Source organism: Sarcophilus harrisii, chromosome 6 (genome assembly GCF_902635505.1).
Source record: "Sarcophilus harrisii chromosome 6, mSarHar1.11, whole genome shotgun sequence".
Lineage (NCBI taxonomy): Eukaryota > Metazoa > Chordata > Mammalia > Dasyuromorphia > Dasyuridae > Sarcophilus > Sarcophilus harrisii.
The window spans coordinates 164,531,351-164,555,565 of record NC_045431.1 but is presented as its reverse complement, the minus strand read 5'-3'; the positions used below and the strand labels follow the sequence as shown (position 1 = coordinate 164,555,565).

Here is a 24,215-nt window from a genome sequence, read left to right as displayed (position 1 = left end):
GGAAGCGCTTGCGCGGCGCCGCCAAGCCCTCCTCTGCGCCTGCGCGTTGCCGCCAAGCCCTCCTCTGCGCCTGCGCGTTGCCGCCAAGCCCTCCTCTGCGCCTGCGCGTTGCCGCCAAGCCCTCCTCGGCGCCTGCGCGTTGCCGCCAAGCCCTCCTCGGCGCCTGCGCGGCTCTCTCCCGCCGCAGCGCGCCCCTCCTTCCCGCCAGTGCGAAGCGAGAGTAGAGGCCGTTTTCCTCCGCGACTCCGCCTTCCGGCCCACTCCGCCGGCCCTCCGCCAGCCGTCCGGTCCGCAGAACCCCGTCGCCCCTTCGAGCCATGGTGACCAAGAGCAAGAACAATCCCGAGAAGCACCAGCTGCTGGACTTAGCATCCTTCGGCAAGGACCTCCTGGCGGGCGGCATCGCGGCCGCCGTGTCCAAGACAGCGGTGGCGCCCATCGAGCGCGTGAAGCTGTTGCTGCAGGTGCAGGCGTCGTCCAAGCAGATCAGCCCCGAGGCGCAGTACAAGGGCATCGTGGACTGCTTCTTGCGCATCCCACGCGAGCAGGGTACGGGCGCACGGGGAGGGAGGGCGGGGGAAGGGCGGCCTCGGGCAACGCCGGCGGCCTCGGGCAACGCCGGCGGCCTCGGGCAACGCCGGCGGCCTCGGGCAACGCCGGCGGCCTACAGCCTTCTCATAGAGGAGGAAGCAGGGCCGGGCCTTGATCGCTTGTAGTAACGAGGCGCAAAGCCTCCTAGAAGTCCTCCAGGCGTAGAGCCGGACCTTGGGGTTTGGGGGCAGTTGCAGACCCCAGGAGAGAGCTTCTTGCCTCGTGCTTTAATGCGGAAAGGGTCACAGAGCCAGCGTGCCCTTAGGGTTCTAGATTTGGAGTGGGAAGTCACTGCACAATTACTGAGGGGAGTGCAGCTCACACGGTATTATTATTGTTAACACCGTATTGTTGTTTCTGCTTATGGCGTGGAGCGGTGTGCCTGTGTTTTTTCCGTTGGTTCTGCTGATATCACGGCCTTGGCTCATTCGAGTGTTTTCATGCTTCTCCAAGTCTCTCATATTTGTCCTTTCTTGTATTGCAATACTACTCCAACTTTGGCTTGTCTCCGTTTTTGCCCCCAGGCCTAAATCCATATGCATGTATGTGTGCACTTGTCACTGCGAGTCTTTTTTGTTCTGTCTCTGGCCTTTATGGGATACAGGGACCCAGTTGTGTGATCCTTTAGGCAAAGGGTATGAAGTCAACCACAAAAGTAAGGGAAATAGGCGCAAAGTAGTTAAATACAAGGCAATTTGGGAGAAGGAACAGTAGCAGATCATAGACAGTTACAACTGAACCTCTAGCCTAAGCCCTTCACCAAGGTGGGGCAAGGGAGGAGCAAATTGGGATCCTCAGGTCAGTCTTTAAGAGGGCACTCGGTGGTGCCATAGCAACAAGTCACAACTCTTTAACGCAGTTCCTTCATCTGTCCTGTGACCCAGGTAAGGAAATGGCAGACCATTCCAAGTATTGCCAAGAAAACCCTGAAATAGTATCATCGGGTCCTACATGATTGGAAAGAACGACCACAATTACTTTTAGAACAGTAATGGACCTTCAAGGTTAACTAGCTCAACTCTGAAGAGAAGGCCCTAAAAGGACTGAAAGTTCTGCACTGTTTACTTTGCTACCTAACTGCCTGGTAGAGGCAGTGACCAGGAGCGAGATGTGGCTCTGGACAGTGTTTGGAAGAGAGGTGCTTGGAGGGCAGATGGGTTCTGCTTTGGACATACTGAATTTCAGATGACTCCAGGACAGTACGATGTCCATTGTCCTAAGTGTTTGAGAGTATGGGATGGGAGCTCAGAATCGGGATCAAAACTCATGTGATTAGAAAGAGTAATTGACTCTACAGAAGCTCCCATGAATGTAAGGAGGGCCCAGAGGCCAGGTCACTGGGCATGACATGAAGGAAGAGGGAGGAGAAGTGCTCAGAAGGAACTAAGAGCAGCCTTTGTCCCGGAAAGGGTGTGAAGGGTGCGAAAGACCAGGAGGGAGAAGCCGCCTTCCCCTTGTCCGTTGAGGGCTGACTGGTAACTTTCAAGGAGAGCCGTTTCAGTCAAATGAGGAGGTTGGAAGGCTTCACTGTGTGAAAGATTGATCGTGGATGACTAGCAAAGAGTTTACCTGAGAAGAGGAAGATAGAGAAAAATAGCTCTTGGGTTTGATGGAATCCTAGCAGGTTTTTTGAGTGGTGTGTTTGTAGGCAGCAGGGAAGGAACCAGCAGATAGATAGGGAGAGAATGAAAATTGCAGAGATAAGAGGGGATGATGGAGCAGTCTGCTGGAGGGGCTGGGATCAATAATACATGTTTGAGGTGTTTGAGGGTGGGGTTTGTCAATCAGAAGGACTACCTCATCATCACACTGGAATGAAGGAGGGAGTAATGGAGAGGGGGTGCAGGAGGAGTGCTTTTTTTTTTTTAAGAAAAGGGGGAGAAAAGTTCTTGGGGAATGGCCTTAATTTTCTCAGTAAAGTACGAAATTAAAGTTCTCAGCTAAGAAGGTGGATGCAAGGCTGTTGCATAGGAAGTTTGAGGGGAAAAGAGGTTTGTGCTAAGTAGTAGGTACTGTTTTCCAACACAGATCTTCCAAAGAGGAAGCTCAACCTTTCACATCATCTCGTCCATCTCCCTTCTTTTGTAGATAATGGCCCAGAACTAGAGGGAGCAGGTGAAATGGTGACTTGGCCAGGATCTCACTGTGACAAAGCTAGGATTCAAACTCAGATCCTCAGATTCCAAACTAAGCACTCTTTTGTCCTTAAAGGAGCCTTCAAGGCCATCTAGACCAATCTCCTCCTCTTCTCTATCCACTATACCAACTAGCTGCCCCTTAAAAATAAAATCCTTTATTTTTACAGAGATAAAGACAAAAAAATAAGTAGCATGGTGTATTGAAAAAACAACCTGATTTGGTATTAGAAGATCTGACTTACACTGCTTATTCATTTGTGTAGTCTAGAGAGAGTTAATTTTATTGGGTTAAGTTAAATAGTGTGTAAGGCCATGGTTCTTATTCTGGAATCAGTAAACTTGTTCTTTTAAATTGTATTAACATTTCTTTTTTATTCATAGGATTTTTGACATAATTTATTTTTGTAAGTTTTTTTTTTAAATTTTACACTTAAATACAGAATGAGAAAAGGGAAAAATAGCATATACACAACAGACCCTAAGATGATTCAATTTAAAACAATAAATTTATATTTCAAAAAAACCTATATAATACACCTTTTGTTATTTTTATGATTGATGTAATCAATTATTTTAATAGTTTTCCTTATATTAAACCATCCTTGAATTCCTGGTATAAATGAACCCACTTGTTTATAATGTATGATCTTTGTAATATGTTGATGTAATCTTTTAGCTAATATTTTATTTAGGATTTTTGCATCTATATTTTCTTTGTCTTCTTTTCCTTGTTAGGTATTCAGTATCACATATATTTCATAAAAGGAGTTTGATAGGACCCTTATGTTGCCTATTAATCGGTCTTTAAATGTTTGATAAAATTCACTTGTAAATCCATTTGGTCCTGGTGCTTTTTTCTTAGGAAATTCATTTATGATCTGCTCAATTTCTTTTTCTAAAATGGATCTGTTTAGATATTCTATTTCTTCTACTAAACTGACAGTTTATGTTTTTATAAATATTCTTCTATTTCACTTAAGTTGTTAAATTTATTGGCATATAATTGGGCAAAATAATTCCTTATAATTGTTGTTTCATTTTCTTTAGTGATATATTCACTCTTTTCATTTTTGATACTAGTAATTTGGTTTTCTTCACTTTTTTTTTAATCATTAACCAATGGTTGAGCAATTTTATTGACTTTTTCATAATAAATCATATTAACCAATGATTGAGATATTTTATTGACTTTTCATAATAGTTTTATTTCAATGATTTTCTTACCTTCAATTTTATTAATTTCACCTTTGATTTTTTTAGAGTATCCAATTTAGTGCTTAATTGGGGATTTATTTATTTTGTTCTTTTATTGCATACCCAGTTAATTGCTCTGCTTTCTGTTTTTTATTGATATAAACATTAAGATATTGTATTAATATTTCAGTATATTTTCTCTCCTTTGTACTATACGCATTTAATTCGTTAAAAGTTTTTTTTTTCTGTTGATTATTTTTGTTTTCCTCAGCCACTATTTAGTAAATAAAAAAATAAAACCCTCTATACTTATCAGCATAACCTGGCAAAACATTCTCTTGCCGTGTCCAAAAATGTATGATTTATTATGTTTTAAAACTCATCTGTCAGGAAGTGATGTTTCATTTTTGTTCTTTTTGACTTTTATTTTATCATTTTACTGATTAGTTATAAAGTCAGTTATTTTTTTCTAATGTTCTTACCCAAATATTTCTCTTACTTGTGCTCACTTTGCTCTTAATCAGTTTATAAAGGTTTCCTCAGTTTCCTATGATTTGCCCATTTCATTTATTTCTCAGGACATAACATTTCATTATGTTCACATACCAGTTAGGTTAGCTCTTCCCCAACAGAAGAACATCTCTTAGTTCCCATTTCGGGTTGCTACAAAAAGAGCTGCTTTACTTTTACACGCACGCATGCACGCACGCATCATTTTCCTTTCTCTGATAGCTTTAGAGTATGGGCCTAATAGTGGTACAGCTTGATCACAAGATCTGGTAACTTTTTGAGATGAGAGGTGTTTCTCCAGTTTTTCCAGCAGTTTTGGTCAAAGATTAAGTTCTATCCTTCTTTGATTGGGATCTTTGAATTTATTAACATCATGCTACTGTGTTTTGTGTGCCTATTAAGGTTGTGTACTCAAACTGTTAGAATGATTGACCTGGCATATTGTTTGCTTGCTTTATTAGCACCAAATTATTTTAATGAAAACTGCTTTTTAATGTAATTTGAGGTTTGGTACTGTCAGAGACCTGCTTCCTCCCCATTAAAAAAATTTTTTCTTTGAGATTTTGCTCCTTCATATAAATTTGATAATTGTGTTTTTTACATCTATAAAATACTAATCTGAGAGTTTGATTTGGCACACCACTGAGTAAATTCATTTTTGTATTGTTTTTTTTTTGTATTTTTATTATAACAGCTACTCATGGGAAATTAATGTTTCTCTATTTAATTCCATTTTCATTTCTGCAAAGAAAATTTTGTAGTTAGATTCATATAGTTTCTGGGTAATCTTGGTATATACACTCCCAAGTATTTTACAGCTTCAATAGTTTTGTTGATTTTTTTGCTGCTGATAATTTGTATGGATTCACTCTGCAACTTTGCTCAAGTTGTTAATTATTTCAACTAATTTTAATTGACTCTAGAGTTCTCTTAAACATATTATCATATATATCATCTGTAAAAAGTGATCATTCTATTTCATCCTTACCTATGTTTATTTACTACATTTCTTTTTGTTGTCTTTTTGCTGTAATGAGCGCACTTGCTTTCCCCAATCTTAATAAGAGGACCTCCTTTTTGTTGTCAATTACGTAGAATGTTTGTGATCAGATTCAAATAAATACTTTTTACTATATAAAGGAAAGATCCATTCCTGTAATTTCTAGAATTTTTAATAAAAATGAGTATTTCATCAGGATACTTTTCAGCATCTATTCATATCATATGGTTTTTATTACTTATCTTAACATGGTTTATGTATTTGTAATCATCATGTTTGACTTATTCTATATTCCTGGTATACCTCAATCCTAGTCATAGTATATAATTTTTCTTATATGTTATGTTATATGTCTACTTGATAATATTGAATCTGAAATGTTTGCATAGTTGTGCAAAATGGTTCTTAATAGTTTCTTTTGTTTTATTTTCATCCGTTGTGAATTCACCCTTTTTTCATTTTTGATACTGATAACTTGATTTTCTTTTTTTAGAGTGAAATAGCCAATGGTTTGTTTATTTTCAAACAGCTCCTAGTTTTATTTTTTAGTTCAGTGATTTGTTTGCTTGCTTTTTAACTTTGAATGTTATTGATCTGTAATTTTTCAGTATTTCTATTTTAATGTTTAATTAGTAGTATTTGATTTGTTGGGCTGGAAAGTTAGCTAAAAAAGCTAATCCCTAAGTTGCTTATCCAATTCATTGATCTTCTCTTTGCCTCTTCTGTCTGATATAAGCATTTAGAGAAATAAAATATCCTCATATGAAGTATGCTTTGCTTGTATTCCACAAATTCTGATAGGTTGTCTCATTGTTGTCATTATCTTTAATGAAATTATTGATTATTTTTATGATTTATTTTCTGACTGATCCATTATTTAAGGTTGTTTAGTTTCTAATTAGTTTTTCATCTGTGCTTCAAAGGCCTTTTGTTGAATGTAATTTTATTACATCATGGTTAGAAGATGCATTTAATAGTTCTGGTTTTCTGTGTTTGTTTATGAGATTTTTATGCCCTCACATGGAAAGATTTGGTAACAGTTAAGGAATAGGTATTCTTTTTATTTACATTCAGTAATTACTATCAATCTGTGTTCTCCTTTGGGAAAAAAAAAAAACAAAGTTCTTTGAAGTCCTTAATACCTTTCCTGTTTCTCTTTTAGTTAGATTAGTCTAAATCTAAAAAGGGTAAAACTGCACTCATCCCTCTTTTCACCAGGCTATGTGCATGTTACTCAGCTCCCCTTTGAAGAGGAAAGAACAGCATCTCTCCACTGCTGTTGGTTGTACCACAGTACTCCAATCACAGTATTACTATTGCTGGTCCCCAGCAGGGCCAAGCCTTTGTTCTAGCCTCCAACCAGGAAAAAGTTGCCTTGGGCATGATTTGCCAGGTCCCTGAGGTCTAAAGTGAAAGACCCAAGAAGCAGTCCAGGGCCAGTCACAGGTTGGTGGGGAGCTAGTTGAATGCTCATTGAGACAATTAATGGCCTGCACCCTTGTTACTTAGGTGCTTTTCCCTCCCAGTTAAGTTAGAGATTGTGCATTCATTTGACAAGTAGCTGGGTGAATTTTCTTAATGTTTGAAAAAATTGTCTTATACCTTATTATTATTATTTTCAGTGAAAATTTACTAAAATGTGATATGCTTCTTTAATCAGTTTGTGGAACTTGTTAACCTTTTCTGGGTGATTAAGAGCCATTCTTATGAATATTATATCCCATGCTTACTCATATCTCTGCTTTCCCTTGTTACTATAAATGTGCTTTTCTAGTAGCCTCTCCTCATGTACTGATTTGATGCTGCATTTGCTTTTAAGTAACTGCACAAGTTTGTACTTTGTGTAAAACAAAAATAAATGGCTCTGAGATGGAGAACCTGAGTGATTGCTTTGAGCAAAAGGCATGACCTATGCATTTTCTGTCATCTGTGTTAGCTGTTCACAACACATTTTCTTTCTGCATTGTAAATAGACACTGTTCTAGAATGGATAATTAAAACTGCTACATAAAGAGCCTATGATATAAATTCTCAAATATTGCATATATTTGATAGTTATTGTAAATGGAATTTCTTTTTCTATCACTTCTTGCTGAATTTTGTTGATATTATACCAAAAAGTTGATTATTTACAATAGTGATAAAAATGAACATCTTTGTATAACTCTGATATTACTGGAAAGATCTCTAATTTATCCCCTTTATACATAACATTAGTACTTAGATTTGGGAGTAAGGATAAATTTTTATTATGTTTTCTGTTTCTTACATCATCATCATAATCCCTATTATCCTTTTTCCAATCCTTCCAAGAAAGCCATCTCATATAACAAATAGTATTTCTAGACAGAAAAATAAATCAGTACAACTAATCAATAACATTGTGAAAGTATGAAAACATGTAGATTTTAAACACCTGTAAAATCAACAATTTTCATTAAGAATAAAGGGTGGGGTGAGTATATCCTCTCATACCTCTTCATTCAAATCCTGATGGATCTTTATAATTTTGTTATATTAATTTTTTGTGTATAGTTCTTTCCATTTATATTGTTTTGGCTACTGTATATAATATTTTCTTAGCTCTGTTTTCTCTGCATAAATTTATATAGTTCTCTCCATGCTTCTTTGTGTTTATCATACACATATCATTCTTATAACACAATAATATTCCATAACATTTTACCAAAGTTTAACTATTCTCTAATTGATAGGTATGTACTTTACTCCAGTAAAGTATTAGCTATTTTGTAGTATATGGGGACTTTCAAAAATTCCTTAGGGTATAAGCCCAGTAATAGTTCCTGGTTCAAAGGGTATGACCATTTTCGTCACTTTGCTTAATTCCAATTTGTTTTCCACAAGAATTTTACTGATATTTCTCAGTTCCACAAACAGTATATTTGGGCACTTGACATTCCATAACCCTTCTAATATTGACTACTGCCATTTTTTAAAGTTATTTTCTCTAGTTTGGACTATGAAGAAAATTTCAGAGTCATTTTGCATTTTTCATATTAGTTATTTGGAGCATTCTTTCATGTGTTTATGAATACTGTTCAATCCTTTTGGGGACTATTTATTAATATCCTTTGACCACTTTTCTATTGGGAAATAACTATTAGTCATATGTGTATGTATCCACACATATGTACATGCGTGTATGTATGTACAGAAATTGTGTGTCTTAAATATCTAGCCTTTATCAGAGAAATTCGATTCAAAATTTTTTTCCCTTTTTATCCAGTCTACATTAATTTTTTTCTTTATTGTAATTGTCTCTATCTCATGTTTGGTTAAGAATACATCTCCTAACTGGAAGCTTGAGTGGATGCCCATCAGTTGGAGAATGGCTAAATAAGTTATGGTATATGAATGTTATGGAATATTAATGTTCTGTAAGAAATGATCAGCAGGATGATTTCAGAGAGGCCTGGAGAAACTTACATGAACTGGTGCTGTGAGTGAAGTGAGTAGAATCAGGAGATCTTTGTACACAGCAATAACAAGATTATATATGATGATCAGCTCTGATGGACATTGCTCTTTTTAACAGTGAGGTAATTCGAGCCAATTCTAATGGACTTGTGATAGAGAGAGCCATCTGCACCCAGAGAGAGACTGTGGGAATTGAATGTGGATCACAACATAGTATTTTCACTATTTTGTTGTTTGCTTGCATTTTTTTTTAAATCTGGATTTTTTCTTGTGTAGTATAAGATTAGTGGAAATATGTATAGAAGAATTATACATGTTTAACATATGTTGGAATACTTGCCCTCTAGGGAAGAGGGGAGGGGGGGAGAAGTATAGAACACAAGGTTTTCTCAAGGTGAATGTTGGAAATTATGCCTATGTTTTGAAAATAAAAGGCTTTAGGGATAGCTAGGTGGCTCAGTAAATAAAGCACCAGTCCTGAAGTCAGGAGGACCTGAGTTCAAATCCCATCTCAGATACTTAACACGTCCTAGCTGTGTGACCCTGAGCAAGTCACTTCCCAGCCTCAGGGAAAAAAAATAAAATAAAAAATCTCCTATCCATAATAGTGATAAGTGTATCATCTGCTTCTCTTCTTATTTTTTATATAATCTATAATGTTAAGGTCATATATTCATTTAGAATGGGTTGTAGGATGTGGTATGAGATACTAATCTGAGCCTGATTTCTGCCACACTGCTTTCCAGTCTTTCTAGAAGTTTTTCTTGAAGATTTTTTCTTATATAGTTTGTGTTTTTCATTTTACCAAACACTGATTTATTGAATTCTATTGTTATTCAGTACTACTTGTCTAGTCTATTCCATTGATCTTTCTATTTAACTAATACCAGATGGGTTTTGATGACTTTTATTTTGTAAAATACTTTGAGTTCTACAAGTGCTATTGATACCCCTTTGTCCTCACTTCTTTTCACCCCTAACATTCTAGCTCTTTTGTTTTCCCATATGAGTTTTGTTGGGTTTTTTAAATGTATTTTATTTTAAAAAACAGAATAAGAAAAATAGAATAAAATGAAACAAAAGAGAACACTGTTGCGTGCCCAGCAGAGCATTAGGGAGAATTCAAAATATATAACAAATTACCAGTTCAAGAAAGTGTGTGTGTGTGTGTGTGTGTGTGTGTGTGTGTGTTTATTAATAGAAGAAATTATATTCATGAGTATCTATCTTTACTTGTAAATTGTTCTTTTGCTGAATAAGTTATGGTATATGAATGTTATGGAATATTATTGTTCTGTAAGAAATGACCAGCAGGAAGATTTCAGAGAGGTCTGGAGAGACTTACATGAACTGATGCTGAGTGAAGTGAGCAGGACCAGGAGATCATTATACACGGCAATAACAAGACTATATGATGATCAATTCTGACAGACGTGAATCTCTTCAATAATAAATCGATTTAGACAAGTTCCAATTGTTCAATGATGAAGAGAGTCATCTACACCCAGAGAGAGGACTGTGGTAGCTGAGTATGGACCACAACATAGCATTATCACCCTTTTTGTTGATGTTTGCTTGCATTTTGTTTTCTTTCTCAGGTTTTTTTTTCCTCTAGATTCAATCTTTTTTGTGCAGGAAGATAACTGTATAAATATGTTTAACATATTTATACAAAACATATTTAACATGTATTGGACTACCTGCCATCTAGGGGACGAGGTGGGGGGAAGAAGGGAAAAAATTAAAACTGAAAGTTTTGCAAGGGTCACTGTTGAAAAATTACCCTTGCATATATTTTGTAAATAAAAAGCTTTAATTTTAAAAATTACATTTTTAATTTTAAAAAAAAAAGTAAATTGCTCTTTTGTTCTCTGCTGCACACCTTTTTTACTTTATTCTTTTTTCTCCTTTTCATCCCCCCTCAACCCCAAGCAGGCTACAGTTAAGAAAGAATTTATTTATGTCTACATATGTAAATATATACATACACATACATGCACACATGCACCACCTGTCCATACACATAGACATATTTTTCTTAATCCTTTTGACTCTTAATTTTGTTACTCAACTTGCCTTGCAATTTTTAACATCCCTCCACCAATGAATCTCTCCGTTGTCTTCCCTCATCCTGTTTCCCCAACCGCCCATCTTCCCCAATTTCTTTATAGATTTTGAAGAGTGTTATACCTTGTAGTGTTGCCTATTTAATCCATTTGTGATATGAATAAGTTTTCAGAACTACAAGCTCTTTTCCCCCTTCTAATGCCATATGTATTCTTTCTCTGCAACTCATCTGTATAATATGATTACTATTTTTACCTTAACTCTGCACCATTCTTTTTTTTTTTAGCTACCCTATTGTTAATGTCAATCTTAAACATATAGTATGCATTTCTTATGTAAAAAAACTGTCCATGTTGAATTCCTTTAAATTGGTCTTTGATACTGATTCATATTAAATTTTCTATTAAGTTTGGGTTTGATTGAGCTAAAGTTCTGAAAATCTGCAAGCTCATTGAATGTCCATTTTTTCCCATTCAGTATTATAATTTTGCTGGATATGATATTTTTAGCCACAGGCCTTCTTTTGATTGCCAGTATATATGATTCCAGGATCTGCAGTCTTTTATTGTGGCAACTGATAAGTCCTGTACAATTCTAATTGTAACTCCATCTTATTTAATTTGGGTTTTTTTGTTTGTTTGTTTCTTGCAAAATTTCCTCTTTGATCTGGGGGTTTCAAAATTTGGCAATAATATTTCTTTGTGTCTTCCATAACAGATCTTCTTGAGGTGGTAATAAGTGATTTTTGTCTATTTCTACTTTCCCCTCCTGTCACTCCAGGACAATTTTCTTGGATTATTTCTTGCATTATTGTGTAAAGGTTCTTTTTTTGGTCACAGTCTTAATTTATATTTTCTCTTGATCTGTTCTCCAGATCTGTCATTTTTTCAGATATTTCACACTGTTCTATTTTTTCATTCTTTAGAACCTGTTTTGTTATTTCTTGGTCTCTTATAGCTTCACTGGCTTCCCCTTACCCAATTCTAATTTTCAAAAAGTTATTTTCATCTTTAAGACTCTTATCTCCTTTTCTAGTTGGTTAGCTTTTTTTTCATAATCTTGTTTTTCTGGATGTTGGGGTTTTTTTTTCTTTGTTTGTTTGTTTTAGTTTTTCCTCAATGTTTCTCATTTGATTTTTAAATTCATTTTTGAGTTCCATAAATTCCCCCTGGGTGGGGAGTCCTTTAATGTTATTCTTTGGCAGAGAACCTTTTTTCACTTCCATGTCCTCTGAAGATGAACCCTGGTCTAATTGTTCCCATAGTAAGTTTCTGTGATGGGGGTTCTTTATTTGTGGGCTCTTTCAAAAAGGAGAGAGATATCAGTGTAGGCACCTGTAATCCTGGGTTGGGGAGGATGGTGCTTCTGGCTTCCCTTCAACTCTTCCTCTCTTTCTTGGAGCCCCAAACCAAGAGCCCCACTCTCCAGCTGTGCTGGGCCTACACTCACAAGCACTGGTTCCTTCTCACCCAGGGTTGTGTCTCAGCAGCACAGCTGGGCCAGGATTCACTCAGTCTTCCCAGACTCAGACCCCCAACTCCACAGGCTATCTGCTTTCTAGGGTTCCTGCAGAAGCTCCAGACACACCTAGCTTATCCTAGCGGTGGCCCTATGAGCTGGGCCGCAATTAATCCCCAGCCCAGTGTCTTTCTTTGGATTTTCTGCGTTGTACTTGGAGGACCACATTTTCTGCCCCAAGTCTTCTAGATTTTTCAGCAATCTAGGTTTGCTCTGAGGTGCAAATTAGTTCTATTTGTAGGGGAAATCTGGAGAGCTTGAAATTCCCCAACCTATTCCATCATCTTCCCAGAATCCTCCCCCTCCCAAAAAATGAATTTCATTATCATTTAATTAAGTTCTGTAAAATATCCCCTTAGTAATTTGATTGGTGTGCTGGTACTTAGTTTTAGAAAGATTAAGGAAGTCCTTTTGTTCTATTTTTCCCACTTAAAAAAACAATAATAACAAATGCTTATATTTTGTCAGATGTTTTTTCTGCAGCTTTGGCAAAATCATTTGATTATATCAGGAGAATGGAATATGCAGTTATTAAGCATCTACTGTGTTTCAGGCTTTGTATAAAGAACTTCTTACAAATATGTCATTTGATACTAACAACAACCCTGAAACATAGGTGGTATTATTTATTTCCATTTTGTAGTTAGGCAAAAGGAGTGGTTAGTTGTATGTAATGAATTTACAGTTTCAGGTGCAGTCCTTTTATTTTCCATTTTGTTATAGAAATTCTTGTTTTATTTCTTAAGTTTAGAATAAAATAGTTTTTAAAAAAAGATTTGAAAATTAAAAACATTATTTCATGAGATGTAAATTATGTAAATTTAAATTTCAGTGGTCTGCAAGTTTTACTGGAAGATAGCTAAACCCATTCATTTACATATTATTGTCTGTGGCTGTTCTCAAGGTACAGCAGGTCATGTATTTGGATTCAACACTTTAAAATCACAATGACACAGTTTTGAAACTCCACAGTGCCATGCATGTAGATGTACAACAACAAAATTTTTAATTACTGTGCATGCCTGTCATATCGCAACAAGAAAGAAAGGGCGGGGGGGTTCTATTAGAATTTTTTGAGGTAATGGCCAAGACTGAAATTTTTCTAAATGAGAAGAGACACTCTCAGCTAGTCTTCTTAAAAGTAATGGAACTCAGGAAGAGTCTTCCAGACTCGAGGCCCCTGCTTCCACCTAGCTGTCCTCTTAGTTTATAGTTTTCCCAGTAACCAGTCAACTCTGGTATCCCCAACACATCACAGTTATCAACCAGTCCTGGTCACAAGGTGTGATCCTTAATGTTATTGTGATCTCTTTATGAATATTTGATTAATTCTGTATTGATAACTCATTAGAGATATTAGTCTGTAAGTTGGGAGAGCAGTTTGGAGTGTGAAAACCTCCCTACGGCGGTCGTCTCCTAGCTGAGAAAAACGCCTCATTTCCTGACAGGCACCTGATATGTGAGTGAGGGAGCACCCTTTATGACTTGGAAACTGGGAGGGAAAAGGGCAATACAGGCAGGGTTTAGATTGTCCGGGGGGATCCCAGTCACAAGTGAAGTTGTATGGGCATTGTGTCTGTCAGCAAGTGCATGATGGGAGCCCCGGAACAAGGGCATGCTAACACAAGGGAACTGCACGAAGGGTGCCAGCAGACCAAGGCTCAGAACGAGCCCCTCCGCCACAGGGGCCTTGCCAATGAGTGGGAAGTTTGGTGATGGGGGCTAACCCGGACCCCCTTTCTTGACCTAAAAAGTTTTAATTGTTTGGGTCCAGGTGCAAGAAAAAACCCAGAGTTTTCAATGGCAGCACAGACATCCTTAATGGAAGGATAGCTGCATGGAATAAAGATGTCAGGCTTAACTCCCTTTGTTTCACACCCATTCTTCAAGGTTATACCACTCACTCTCCATAGCTACATTCCTAAGGTGACTAATATTAACAAGACCTGATGGCCTGGGGTTTCTTGAAAAGTATTAGGTTCACTATTGCTATTGGGGTTTCTACTACATCATTCCCAAGGGCTATACCACATCAGATTTTTTTTTCATGTCTTTCCAGTTTAGGAATTATTAATCCAATCTGTGTCCTAGAAAGAATTTGGTAGGATCTCTTCTTAGGTGTGCAAACAATTTATATAATAGTGGAATTAATTATTTATTATTCTATTATTTTTCTTTTAATAATCTATTATTAATATGATTTGTCAGTTCATTGTGGTCCTGGCAATTTGGGGGGAAAGATCCTTGCTGACTCAATTTTGATTGTCATTTGAGTTATATAAATTTGTCATTTTGTTCTGTAGTGTGGGTATTTTATAAATATTCATTTCATTAAAGTTAAGTTTTAGTATCATATAACTGGGCAACATTGTTTCTAACAGTTCTCCTTATTTTATCTTATTTTGTTGTGATTCCTTTTTACGTTAGCATTTTTTCCTCTTTTAAAATCAAATTTTAGCTGTTATTAAAAGAAATAGCTCATAGTTTTATCACTGATTTTTAAAAATTTCTGTTTTGGAATGTTAAAATTTCTGTTGGAGATGTTAAAAAATACTTTTGCTTTTAAGTTTTTTAAATTCCATTATTCATAGATTTGTTCTTTCTCTGCTTTGATGATGAAATTATTTAAAGATATAAATTTTCCCCTAAAGGCTGCTGACTTCCTCCCAAAAGTTTTGATATATTTGTTGTCTCATTGTTGTCATTTTCTCTAATCTGTTTTTTTGTTGTTGTTGTTGTTCTTTGATCCATAAATTTTGAAATTTTGTGTTTATTTTTTAATTTATGGAATAAAACAAGCATTCCCATAACATGATAGATGATTGCAACTGAAAATGCAAATCTATTATGTAGAACTTGGTATTTCTTTTAAATATATAATAAAGTCATCATGTAAATGGCTTTTTTTTTCCTTTTTTCTTCCCTCCTCCTTTCACGCCCAATGGTTACCATTAACATAAATATGTGTATATGTGTGAAATCATTAGGTATGTACTTATCTTTATCAGTTTTTTCTCTGGATATCTGGACTTTGTAGTTAATTTAGGTATTTATAATAGCCAAAATTACTTATTCAGGTATGTTCCTAAAATAATATTGCTGATACTGTGTATAGCTTTCTTGTGATTCTGTTCATTTCACTCTTCATTATTTCATGAAAGTCTCTCCATATTTTTCTAAAGCTCCTCATTTCTTTTTTTTTTAATTAAAACATATGCATGGTATTGTTGGTGGAGTTGTGAACGAATCCAACCATTTTGGAGAGTAGTTTGGAACTATGCTCAAAAAGTTATCAAACTGTGCATACCCTTTGATCCAGCAGTGTTACTACTGGGATTATATCCCAAAGAGATTACAAAGAAGGGAAAGGGACCTGTATGTGCATGAATGTTTGTGGCAGCCCTTTTTGTAGTGGCTAAAAACTGGAAACTGAATGGATGTCCATCAGTTGGAGAATGGCTGAATAAATTGTGGTATATGAATATTATGGAATATTACTGTTCTGTAAGAAATGACCAACAGGATGATTTCAGAAAGGCCTGGAGAGACTTACATGAACTGATGCTGAGTGAAATGAGCAGGACCAGGAGATCATTATATACTTCAACAACAATACTATATATATGATGACCAGTTCTGATGGATCAGGCCATCCTCAGCAACGAGATCAACCAAATCATTTCCAAAGGAGCAGTAATGAACTAACCAGCTATGCCCAGAAAAAGAATTCTGGGAGATGACTAAAAAACATTACATTGAATTCCCAATCCCTATATTTATGCACACCTGCATCTTTGATTTCCTTCACAAGCTAATTGTACAATATTTCAGAGTCTGATTCTTTTTGTACAGCAAAATAACGGTTTGGTCATGTATACTTATTGTGTATCTAATTTATATTTTAATATATTTAACATCTACTGGTCATCCTGCCATCTAGGGGAGGGGGTGTGGGGGGGGGTAAGAGGTGAAAAATTGGAACAAGTGGTTTGGCAGTTGTTAATGCTGTAAAGTTACCCATGCATATATCCTGTAAATAAAAGGCTATTAAAAAAAATATGCATGGGTAATTTTTCAGCACTGACCTTTGCAAAACCCTGCATTCCAATTCCCCCCCCTTTCCCCACGCCCTCCTCTAGATGGCAAGTAGTCCAATATATGTTAAACATGGTAGAAATAGGTTAAATCCAATATATGCATACATATTTATACAGTTACTGTGCCGCACAAGAAAAAAAGAGAATGTTGTGTTCCACATTCTGTTCCCCTGGTTCTCTCTCTGAGTGTAGATGGCTCTCTTCATCACAAGATCATTAGACTAGCCTGAATCATCTCATTGTTGAAGAGTCCACGTCCATCAGAATTGATCATCATATAATCTTGTTGCTGTGTATAGTCATCTCTTGGTTCTGCTCATTTTCTCAGTATCAGTTCATATAAGTCTCTCCAGGCCTTTCTGAAATCATCCTGCTGGTTGTTTATTACAGAACAATAACATTCATTTACCACAATTTATTCAACCATTCTCCAATTGATGAGCATCCATTTAGTTTCCAGTTTCTTATCACTATAAAAAGGGCTGCCCCAAACATTTTTGCACTTGTGGGTCCCTTTCCCTCCTTTAAGATCTCTTTGGGATATAAGCCCAGTAGAAACACTGCTGGGTCAAAAGGTATACAGTTTGATAGCTTTTTGAGCACAGTTCCAAATGGCTCTCCAGAATGGCTGGATCCATTCACAGTTCCACCAACAATGTATCAATGTTCCAGTTTCCTTACATCCCCTCCAACATTTGTCATTATCTTTTCCTATCACCTTAGCCAATCTGAGAGGTGTGTAGTGGTATTTCAGAGTTGTCTTTATTGTTTTTATCTATCTATGTTCATTGTTTTTATCTTCATGTCATGATCAATAGTGATTTGGAGCATCTTTTCATATGACTAGAAATAGTTTAAATTTCTTCATCTGAAAAATCTGAAAATTATCTGTTCCATATCCTTTGACCATTTATCAATTGGCGAATGCCTTGAATTCTTGTAAATTTGAGTCAGTTCATTCTATATATTTATAAATGAGGCCTTTATCAGAACCTTTGAATGTAAAAATGTTTTCCCAATTTATTGTGAAACTCCTCATTTCTTAACAGCACAGTAGTATTCCATCATAATCATATACCATAACTTGTTCAGCTATTCCCCACTTGACAGGTATCCCACAATTTCCAGTTCTTTGCCACCACAAAGAGAACTGTTGTAAATTTTACATAGGCTCTTTTCCTCTTTCTCTAATCATCTCTATAAATAGACCTAATAGCAGATTAAATTATTTGTGTTTTTCTTGATCTTTGTGTTTGCATTTCAGAATTTCTATCTCCTGTTCCTTAGGAATACATGAGAAATAATTTCTGCTTCTTATAATTTGTTTCTTTTCCTCTGTGGGATTATATTGATTTTTTCAGGGTGGTTAGTGTTCAGGTGTTAGTGGATACCGGTAAGATGCTCTTTAAGTATTTTTAATTTGACTTTAAAATTCTGGATATTAACTGTGATATCCTGGGTATTTTCAATTTGAGATTCTTTTCAGCTGGTGTGTCTTTCTCTTCACAGTCCTCTGATTCTCTAATCAATCCAGATGTCTTCTTTAGTGTTTTTTTTTTTAAACTATAGTGTCCCAAAATTTTGTTTGGTCATGCATTCAGGGAGTCTGATGGATTCTTAAATTTTCTTTTCTCAACATGTTTTTTAAGATCGTTCACTTTTTTTTGTTAGTGAACCTTAGAGTTTATTGTTTGGGAGATGGGGATGGAGGTTCCTTCAATTTTTGGATTTTGTGCAAATATTTCTTATCTGATGGAGTCATCAAGTTCTTTTTGATCCTTTCTCTTTTTCAAGGTGTCTGTACATTATAAGTTGTCCCACCTTCTTTCCTAAGTAATTTATTTGTTGTTCTTTCCATTTTTCTTCTTGAACTCTTAAATTTAATTTCACTTGTTTTTTCCAAGTGGAACAAAGCCTTTTTTTCTCCTGTGAGACTTGGCTTATAGTTATTGTTATTCTCCGTTTCCCTCTTGGGTTTCTCTTTGGTCAGGAAAAGAAACCAAAAGGCTGAAGGAAGTGGCTCAGACTTGGCCCAGATAGAATCCTGTTTCTGCTACTGTGTGCTTAGAGTGCTCTTCCTGGAAGGATGCACCAAGAAGAAAAGCATGGTCTATGATCTGGACTCCTTTCATACATGTCTAGGACATCAGGAAGCTGGCCCTTCCCACTGGCAGTTGAATACATTACTGCCCTTCAATATTATTTATCTTAGACTATGTCCTTTTAGGGTAACCACCTTGCTTTCTTGGTCCCCTGCAGTGTCAAGGGTAAGAAAATACATATGTGAATATTTAGAACTTCTAATGATGAAGAATTAGAGAAATATGGCCTACTGCCACCTTCAAATCTTCCCTATATTCCTCACTCTTCCACAGGAAATTGACTCTTCCATAGGGCCATGGATATCTGTAGAAGAATACATATTCTTGTGAATTCTAGGATCACAAGTATGAGGTGATCAGTAGGGGGTTTCCCACTAGTGAGGAAGGCTTCCTAGCTAAAGATATAGATATGTAAAAATATATGTATAATGTATGTTTGTGTCTGTATGTATATGCACGCATGTACATACATGTACACATGCATGCATATGCACATGCGTCATTTACACATTCTATGTAAACTATATAGAAAGATAGTTTTTCTATTAATAAGAATTATGTTATATTTATATTCCTCTAAATAATAATTTTGGAAAAAGCAAACATGTAAAATATATGGGACATCAGGAAGCTGGCCCTTCCCACTGGCAGTTGAATGCCCTCTGCTCTGCCTCTTGGCTGCCTTCCCAGAAAAAAAAAATGGGTCCTTAGCGTCTAATGCACTGCCTGGGACCTAGAAGGCTTAATAAACCTTGTTGATTACCTAACTCTGCAAAGGGCCTCCTAATAATGTCCTGTTGATCTGCTCTCCTAGGACCTTCCCAAGCCAAAGAATGGCTTCTGGGCAGCATTCTTCAGGTGGCATCTCCCCCCCCCCCCAAGAACAGTACTGCAGAATGTTTGTCTTCATAGCCTGTATGCCAGCGTACATAGACAAAGTTCTTATTAAGTGCTTTCATCTGTTGGCTGATTCACAAGGTCTAATCAGAAGTTGCTGTTAGCATCTCAGCAAGGGAAAGAATATTTCTTAGAGGGATTTTATTTTTCTTTTCTTTTTTTATTGGATGGAGGGAGAGAAAATATAGCAATAAGGTTATCAAAAAAGAAAAGCAAGCTGAATGAAGATTCACAATTTTATGTCTATTTTTCTGTTATACTTTATACATGGGAAAGCTCACTTTATTTGGTATTTAAATTCAGAATTTCAAAAACAGGGGGAATTTTTTTTGATGGGGTTGAAACACATGGTTAATTCCAAGGGAGTCCAGCAGACAGTATTCATCTGATAATCCCATTATCAAAAGATCCTGCATACATAAAAATAGCTTTCAAGCACTTTTTGTGGTTGCAAAGAACTGAGAACAAATTAAATGCCCCTTGATTAGAGAATGGTTAAATAAATTATGATACATGAAATACAAAGAATACTAAGAAGCTGGGGAGACATATATATGTACTAATATACTATAAAGTAAGCAGAACCAAGAACACAACATTGCACAGTGACTATATTCATGAAAACAGAAGGAAAAGAAAACAATAAAAAGAAAAGCCCAAACTGAATGCTATGAAATAATAATGCCTAAGTTTGGTCCAAACCAAAGAGTTGAGGAAAAACAGACCTTGCTTTTTCAGAGGGGCAAAGAGATTCCAGGTGTTGCACACTCCCTGATTAATTTTACTGAACTTTCTTTTTTCTTGGCATAAGGGATGACATCCTCTTGGAGGAGGATCAGAGGAAAGGCATTTATTGGAATATGAAGGTGATATAAAATCAAAAAATACAATAACTATTTTTAAAGTCTTTAATTTTTTCTCCAAGTCATTATTAATCAGAGAAATGCAAATTAAGACAACTCTAAGATACCACTACACACCTGTCAGATTGGCTAAGATGACAGGAAAAAATAATGATGATTGTTGGAGGGGATGCGGGAAAACTGGGACATTGATGCATTGTTGGTGGAGTTGTAAACGAATCCAACCATTTTGGAGAGTAGTTTGGAACTATGCTCAAAAAGTTATCAAACTGTGCATACCCTTTGATCCAGCAGTGTTACTACTGGGATTATATCCCAAAGAGATTATAAAGAAGGGAAAGGGACCTGTAGGTGCACGAATGTTTGTGGCAGCCCTTTTTGTAGTGGCTAGAAACTGGAAACTGAATGGATGTCCATCAGTTGGAGAATGGCTGAATAAATTGTGGTATATGAAAATTATGGAATATTACTGTTCTGTAAGAAATGACCAACAGGATGATTTCAGAAAGGCCTTGAGAGACTTACATGAACTGATGCTGAGTGAAATGAGCAGGACCAGGAGATCATTATATACTTCAACAACAATACTATATGATGACCAGTTCTGATGGACCAGGCCATCCTCAGCAACGAGATCAACCAAATCATTTCTAATGGAGCAGTAATGAACTGAACTAGCTATGCCCAGAAAAAGAACTCTGGGAGATGACTAAAAACCATTACATTGAATTCCCAATCCCTATATTTATGCACACCTGCATTTTTGATTTCCTTCACAAGCTAATTGTACAATATTTCAGAGTCTGATTCTTTTTGTACAGCAAAATAACGTTTTGGTCATGTATACTTATTGTGTATCTAATTTATATTTTAATATATTTAACATCTACTGGTCATCCTGCCATCTAGGGGGGGGGGGGGGGGTAAGAGGTGAAAAATTGGAACAAGAGGTTTGGCAATTGTTAATGCTGTAAAGTTACCCATGTATATATCCTGTAAATAAAAGGCTATTAAATTTTTTTTTAAAAAGTCTTTAATTTTTTCCTTTCTCACTTCCTTCTCCCCCCAAGAGAGGAATAGGATAAAAACTATAATCCATGATCAAAGTGATTCTCAACACATAAAATTTACCTTAGTGTTCTCTCTCTTTGAAAATTCAGTTCTTCAGACCCAACCATTCTGGAGAGCAATTTGGAACTATGCTCAAAAAGTTATCAAACTGTGCATATCCTTTGATCCAGCAATGTTTCTACTGGGCTTATATCCCAAAGAGATCTTAAAGCGGGAAAGAGATCCACACGTGGAAAAATGTTTGTGGTGGCCCTTTTTGTAGTGGCAAGGAACTGGAAACTGAGTGGATGCCCATCAATTGGAGAATGGCTGAATAGATTATGGTATATGAATATTATGGAATGTTATTGTTCTGTAAGAAATGATCAGCAGGATGATTTCAGAAAGGCCTGGAGAGACTTACATGAACTGATGCTAAGTGAAATGAGCAGAACCAGGAGATCATTATACACGGCAACAACAAGATTATATGATGATCAGTTGTGATGGACTTGGCTCTCTTCAACATTGAGATGATTCAAACCTGTTCCAGTTGTTCAGTGATGAAGAGAGCCATCTACACCCAGAGAGAGAACCGTGGGAACTGAATGTGAATGTGGTTCACAACATAGCATTTTCAGTCTTACTGTTGTTGTTTGCTTGTATTTTGGGTTTTTTTTTTCAGGTTTTTTCCTTCTTTACCCGTTTTTTCTTGTGCAGCAAGATAACTATAAATATGTATATATAGATATTGGATTTAACATTTTAACATATTTAACATGTATTAGATTATCTGCCATCTAGGGGAGAGGGGTGGGGAGAAGGAAGGAAAAATTGGAACAGAAAGTTTTGCAAGGGTCAGTGCTAAAAAATTACCCATGCATATGTTTTGTAAATAAAAAGCTTTAAAAAAAGAAAGAAAAAAAAAAGTTCAGTTCCTTTCATCATGTACATCTGATAACTGATGTAAGGCCATACTTTTATGCCATATCCCCCTTCTATGAAATATTGGGTCTGTAAATTACTTCTGGGATTCAGTTGTTCCAGAAGTTTAACTTATTTTGGAATTGCAAATGATGTTTTTGGATTGAGTATGGAAAAAACCTTGGTTCAAAAATGACTAAACTGTTCACAAATATGTATAGATGTTCTGTATTCCTCAGTATAATTTAATAATATATTTTTTCTTTTTTGTTTGAGAGTTGCTCAGTTACATTTAAGCTACTCCATATAGAATACTTTCAAGGTTTTGAGATTAATAATATAAATTTATAATTAGAATTAATTTTCTTCATAGGTTTTTTCAGTTATTGGCGTGGCAATTTGGCAAATGTTATTCGATATTTTCCAACACAAGCTCTAAACTTTGCTTTTAAGGACAAATACAAACAGATATTCATGTCAGGAGTTAACAAAGATAAACAGGTAATTCCACTTTATTATCCCTAATATTCTTTAAAATACTTCGTGTGTTTGGTAGATGTTGAGATTTCATTCAGGACCTTTTTAGCTAGCTTTGCAAAAGAACATATATTTGAAGCTTAAGAGACAATGCTTAAACCTCAAAATATAACTATATTTTGTTTTTATGTTCTATTCACATGATATATGTGAATATTATAGGGAGTAATATAGGGAATAGCCTGCATTGGAGCCAGAAAGACCTGGGTTCAAGTCTAGTCTCTGATATCTTTCTTCTAGCTGTGTGTGACCCTGGACAAGTCACTTAACCTCTGAATCCTTTCTAATAAGAATAATCACTAGCTTTATAGAGCACTTAATGGTTTTCAAAGCAATTTCCATATATTATCTCATTTGATCTTCACCGCAAATCTATGAAGTAGGACTATATCCCTATATGCAAATGAGGAAACTGGCCAAGAGAGATTAAGTGTCTGAGGCAAGATTTGCACTCAGCTCTTTCATAATGGTCCAAACACTGCTCCCCACTGTATGGTAAAAAGAAGGTAGTAGTCCATGTTGGCAGAGAGAATTGCCTCCTCTGAATATGTTCTAGATCAAGAAATCACAGGTCCAGTCTCTTGTCCTTATCTCTGTTATATATAATAGTTAGCATTATTATATCTTAATGTTATGCCAGTATTTATATATTCAATATTTAAAGTCTTCAGTCTCAGCATAACTTCATGGATTTTTAAAGCCTGAATACAATGCTTTTATAGTTAAAATGTTTAAATAAAAATTAAGAGTTTTTTATATTGTGAAAATATTTTTTTAAAACCTCTTTTCATGAGGAATAGAGATTTACCAATTATTGTAACTAACAAAATAGCACTCCTTTCATGTAGGAACACCTCTTTGATTGAGTTAAAATTACTGTAATTTGATGTATAAAGCCATCCTGGCTTTGGATTTTTAAATTTTCAAAGAAAAATTGTTAGAACCAAGTAGGCATATTTCGTTTTATATGTAACATATATTTTATAAATTTTCATATTATAGATTACTCTATTGCTCTTTCTAGACTTAAATATATTATACATAATTATCCATCAGAATATTAAAGCTAATGAGAATTACTATAATGAAAAATATTATTAACTTCTTTCAGACTTACCTAGTTAAAAAGTAGGATTATAAGTAGTAATAGGAAGTTGGTGCAGTGAGGGTGAAAGATGGTTTGAAACATTGATTTCATAGCTTTAGATCCAGAAGAGGAGGAACCTTTAAGGTCTTCTCTAGTCCGTCCAACCTGCAATTTTGCAGAAGGAACCAAAGCCTAGTGTGAG

General features: G+C 36.0%; 1 protein-coding gene across 1 annotated transcript in view; it reads left to right on the top strand.

The window, feature by feature from the left end:
• Positions 1-222: 222 nt before the first annotated feature.
• SLC25A31 (solute carrier family 25 member 31) overlaps positions 223-24,215 on the top strand; it is a 36,974-nt gene continuing 12,981 nt past the window's right edge. The window contains exons 1-2 of the mRNA XM_031941819.1: positions 223-549; positions 22,763-22,890. Of these exons, the coding sequence (XP_031797679.1) occupies positions 318-549; positions 22,763-22,890 (360 nt within the window). The 5' untranslated portion in view covers positions 223-317. The remainder of the gene's footprint in view (positions 550-22,762; positions 22,891-24,215) is intronic.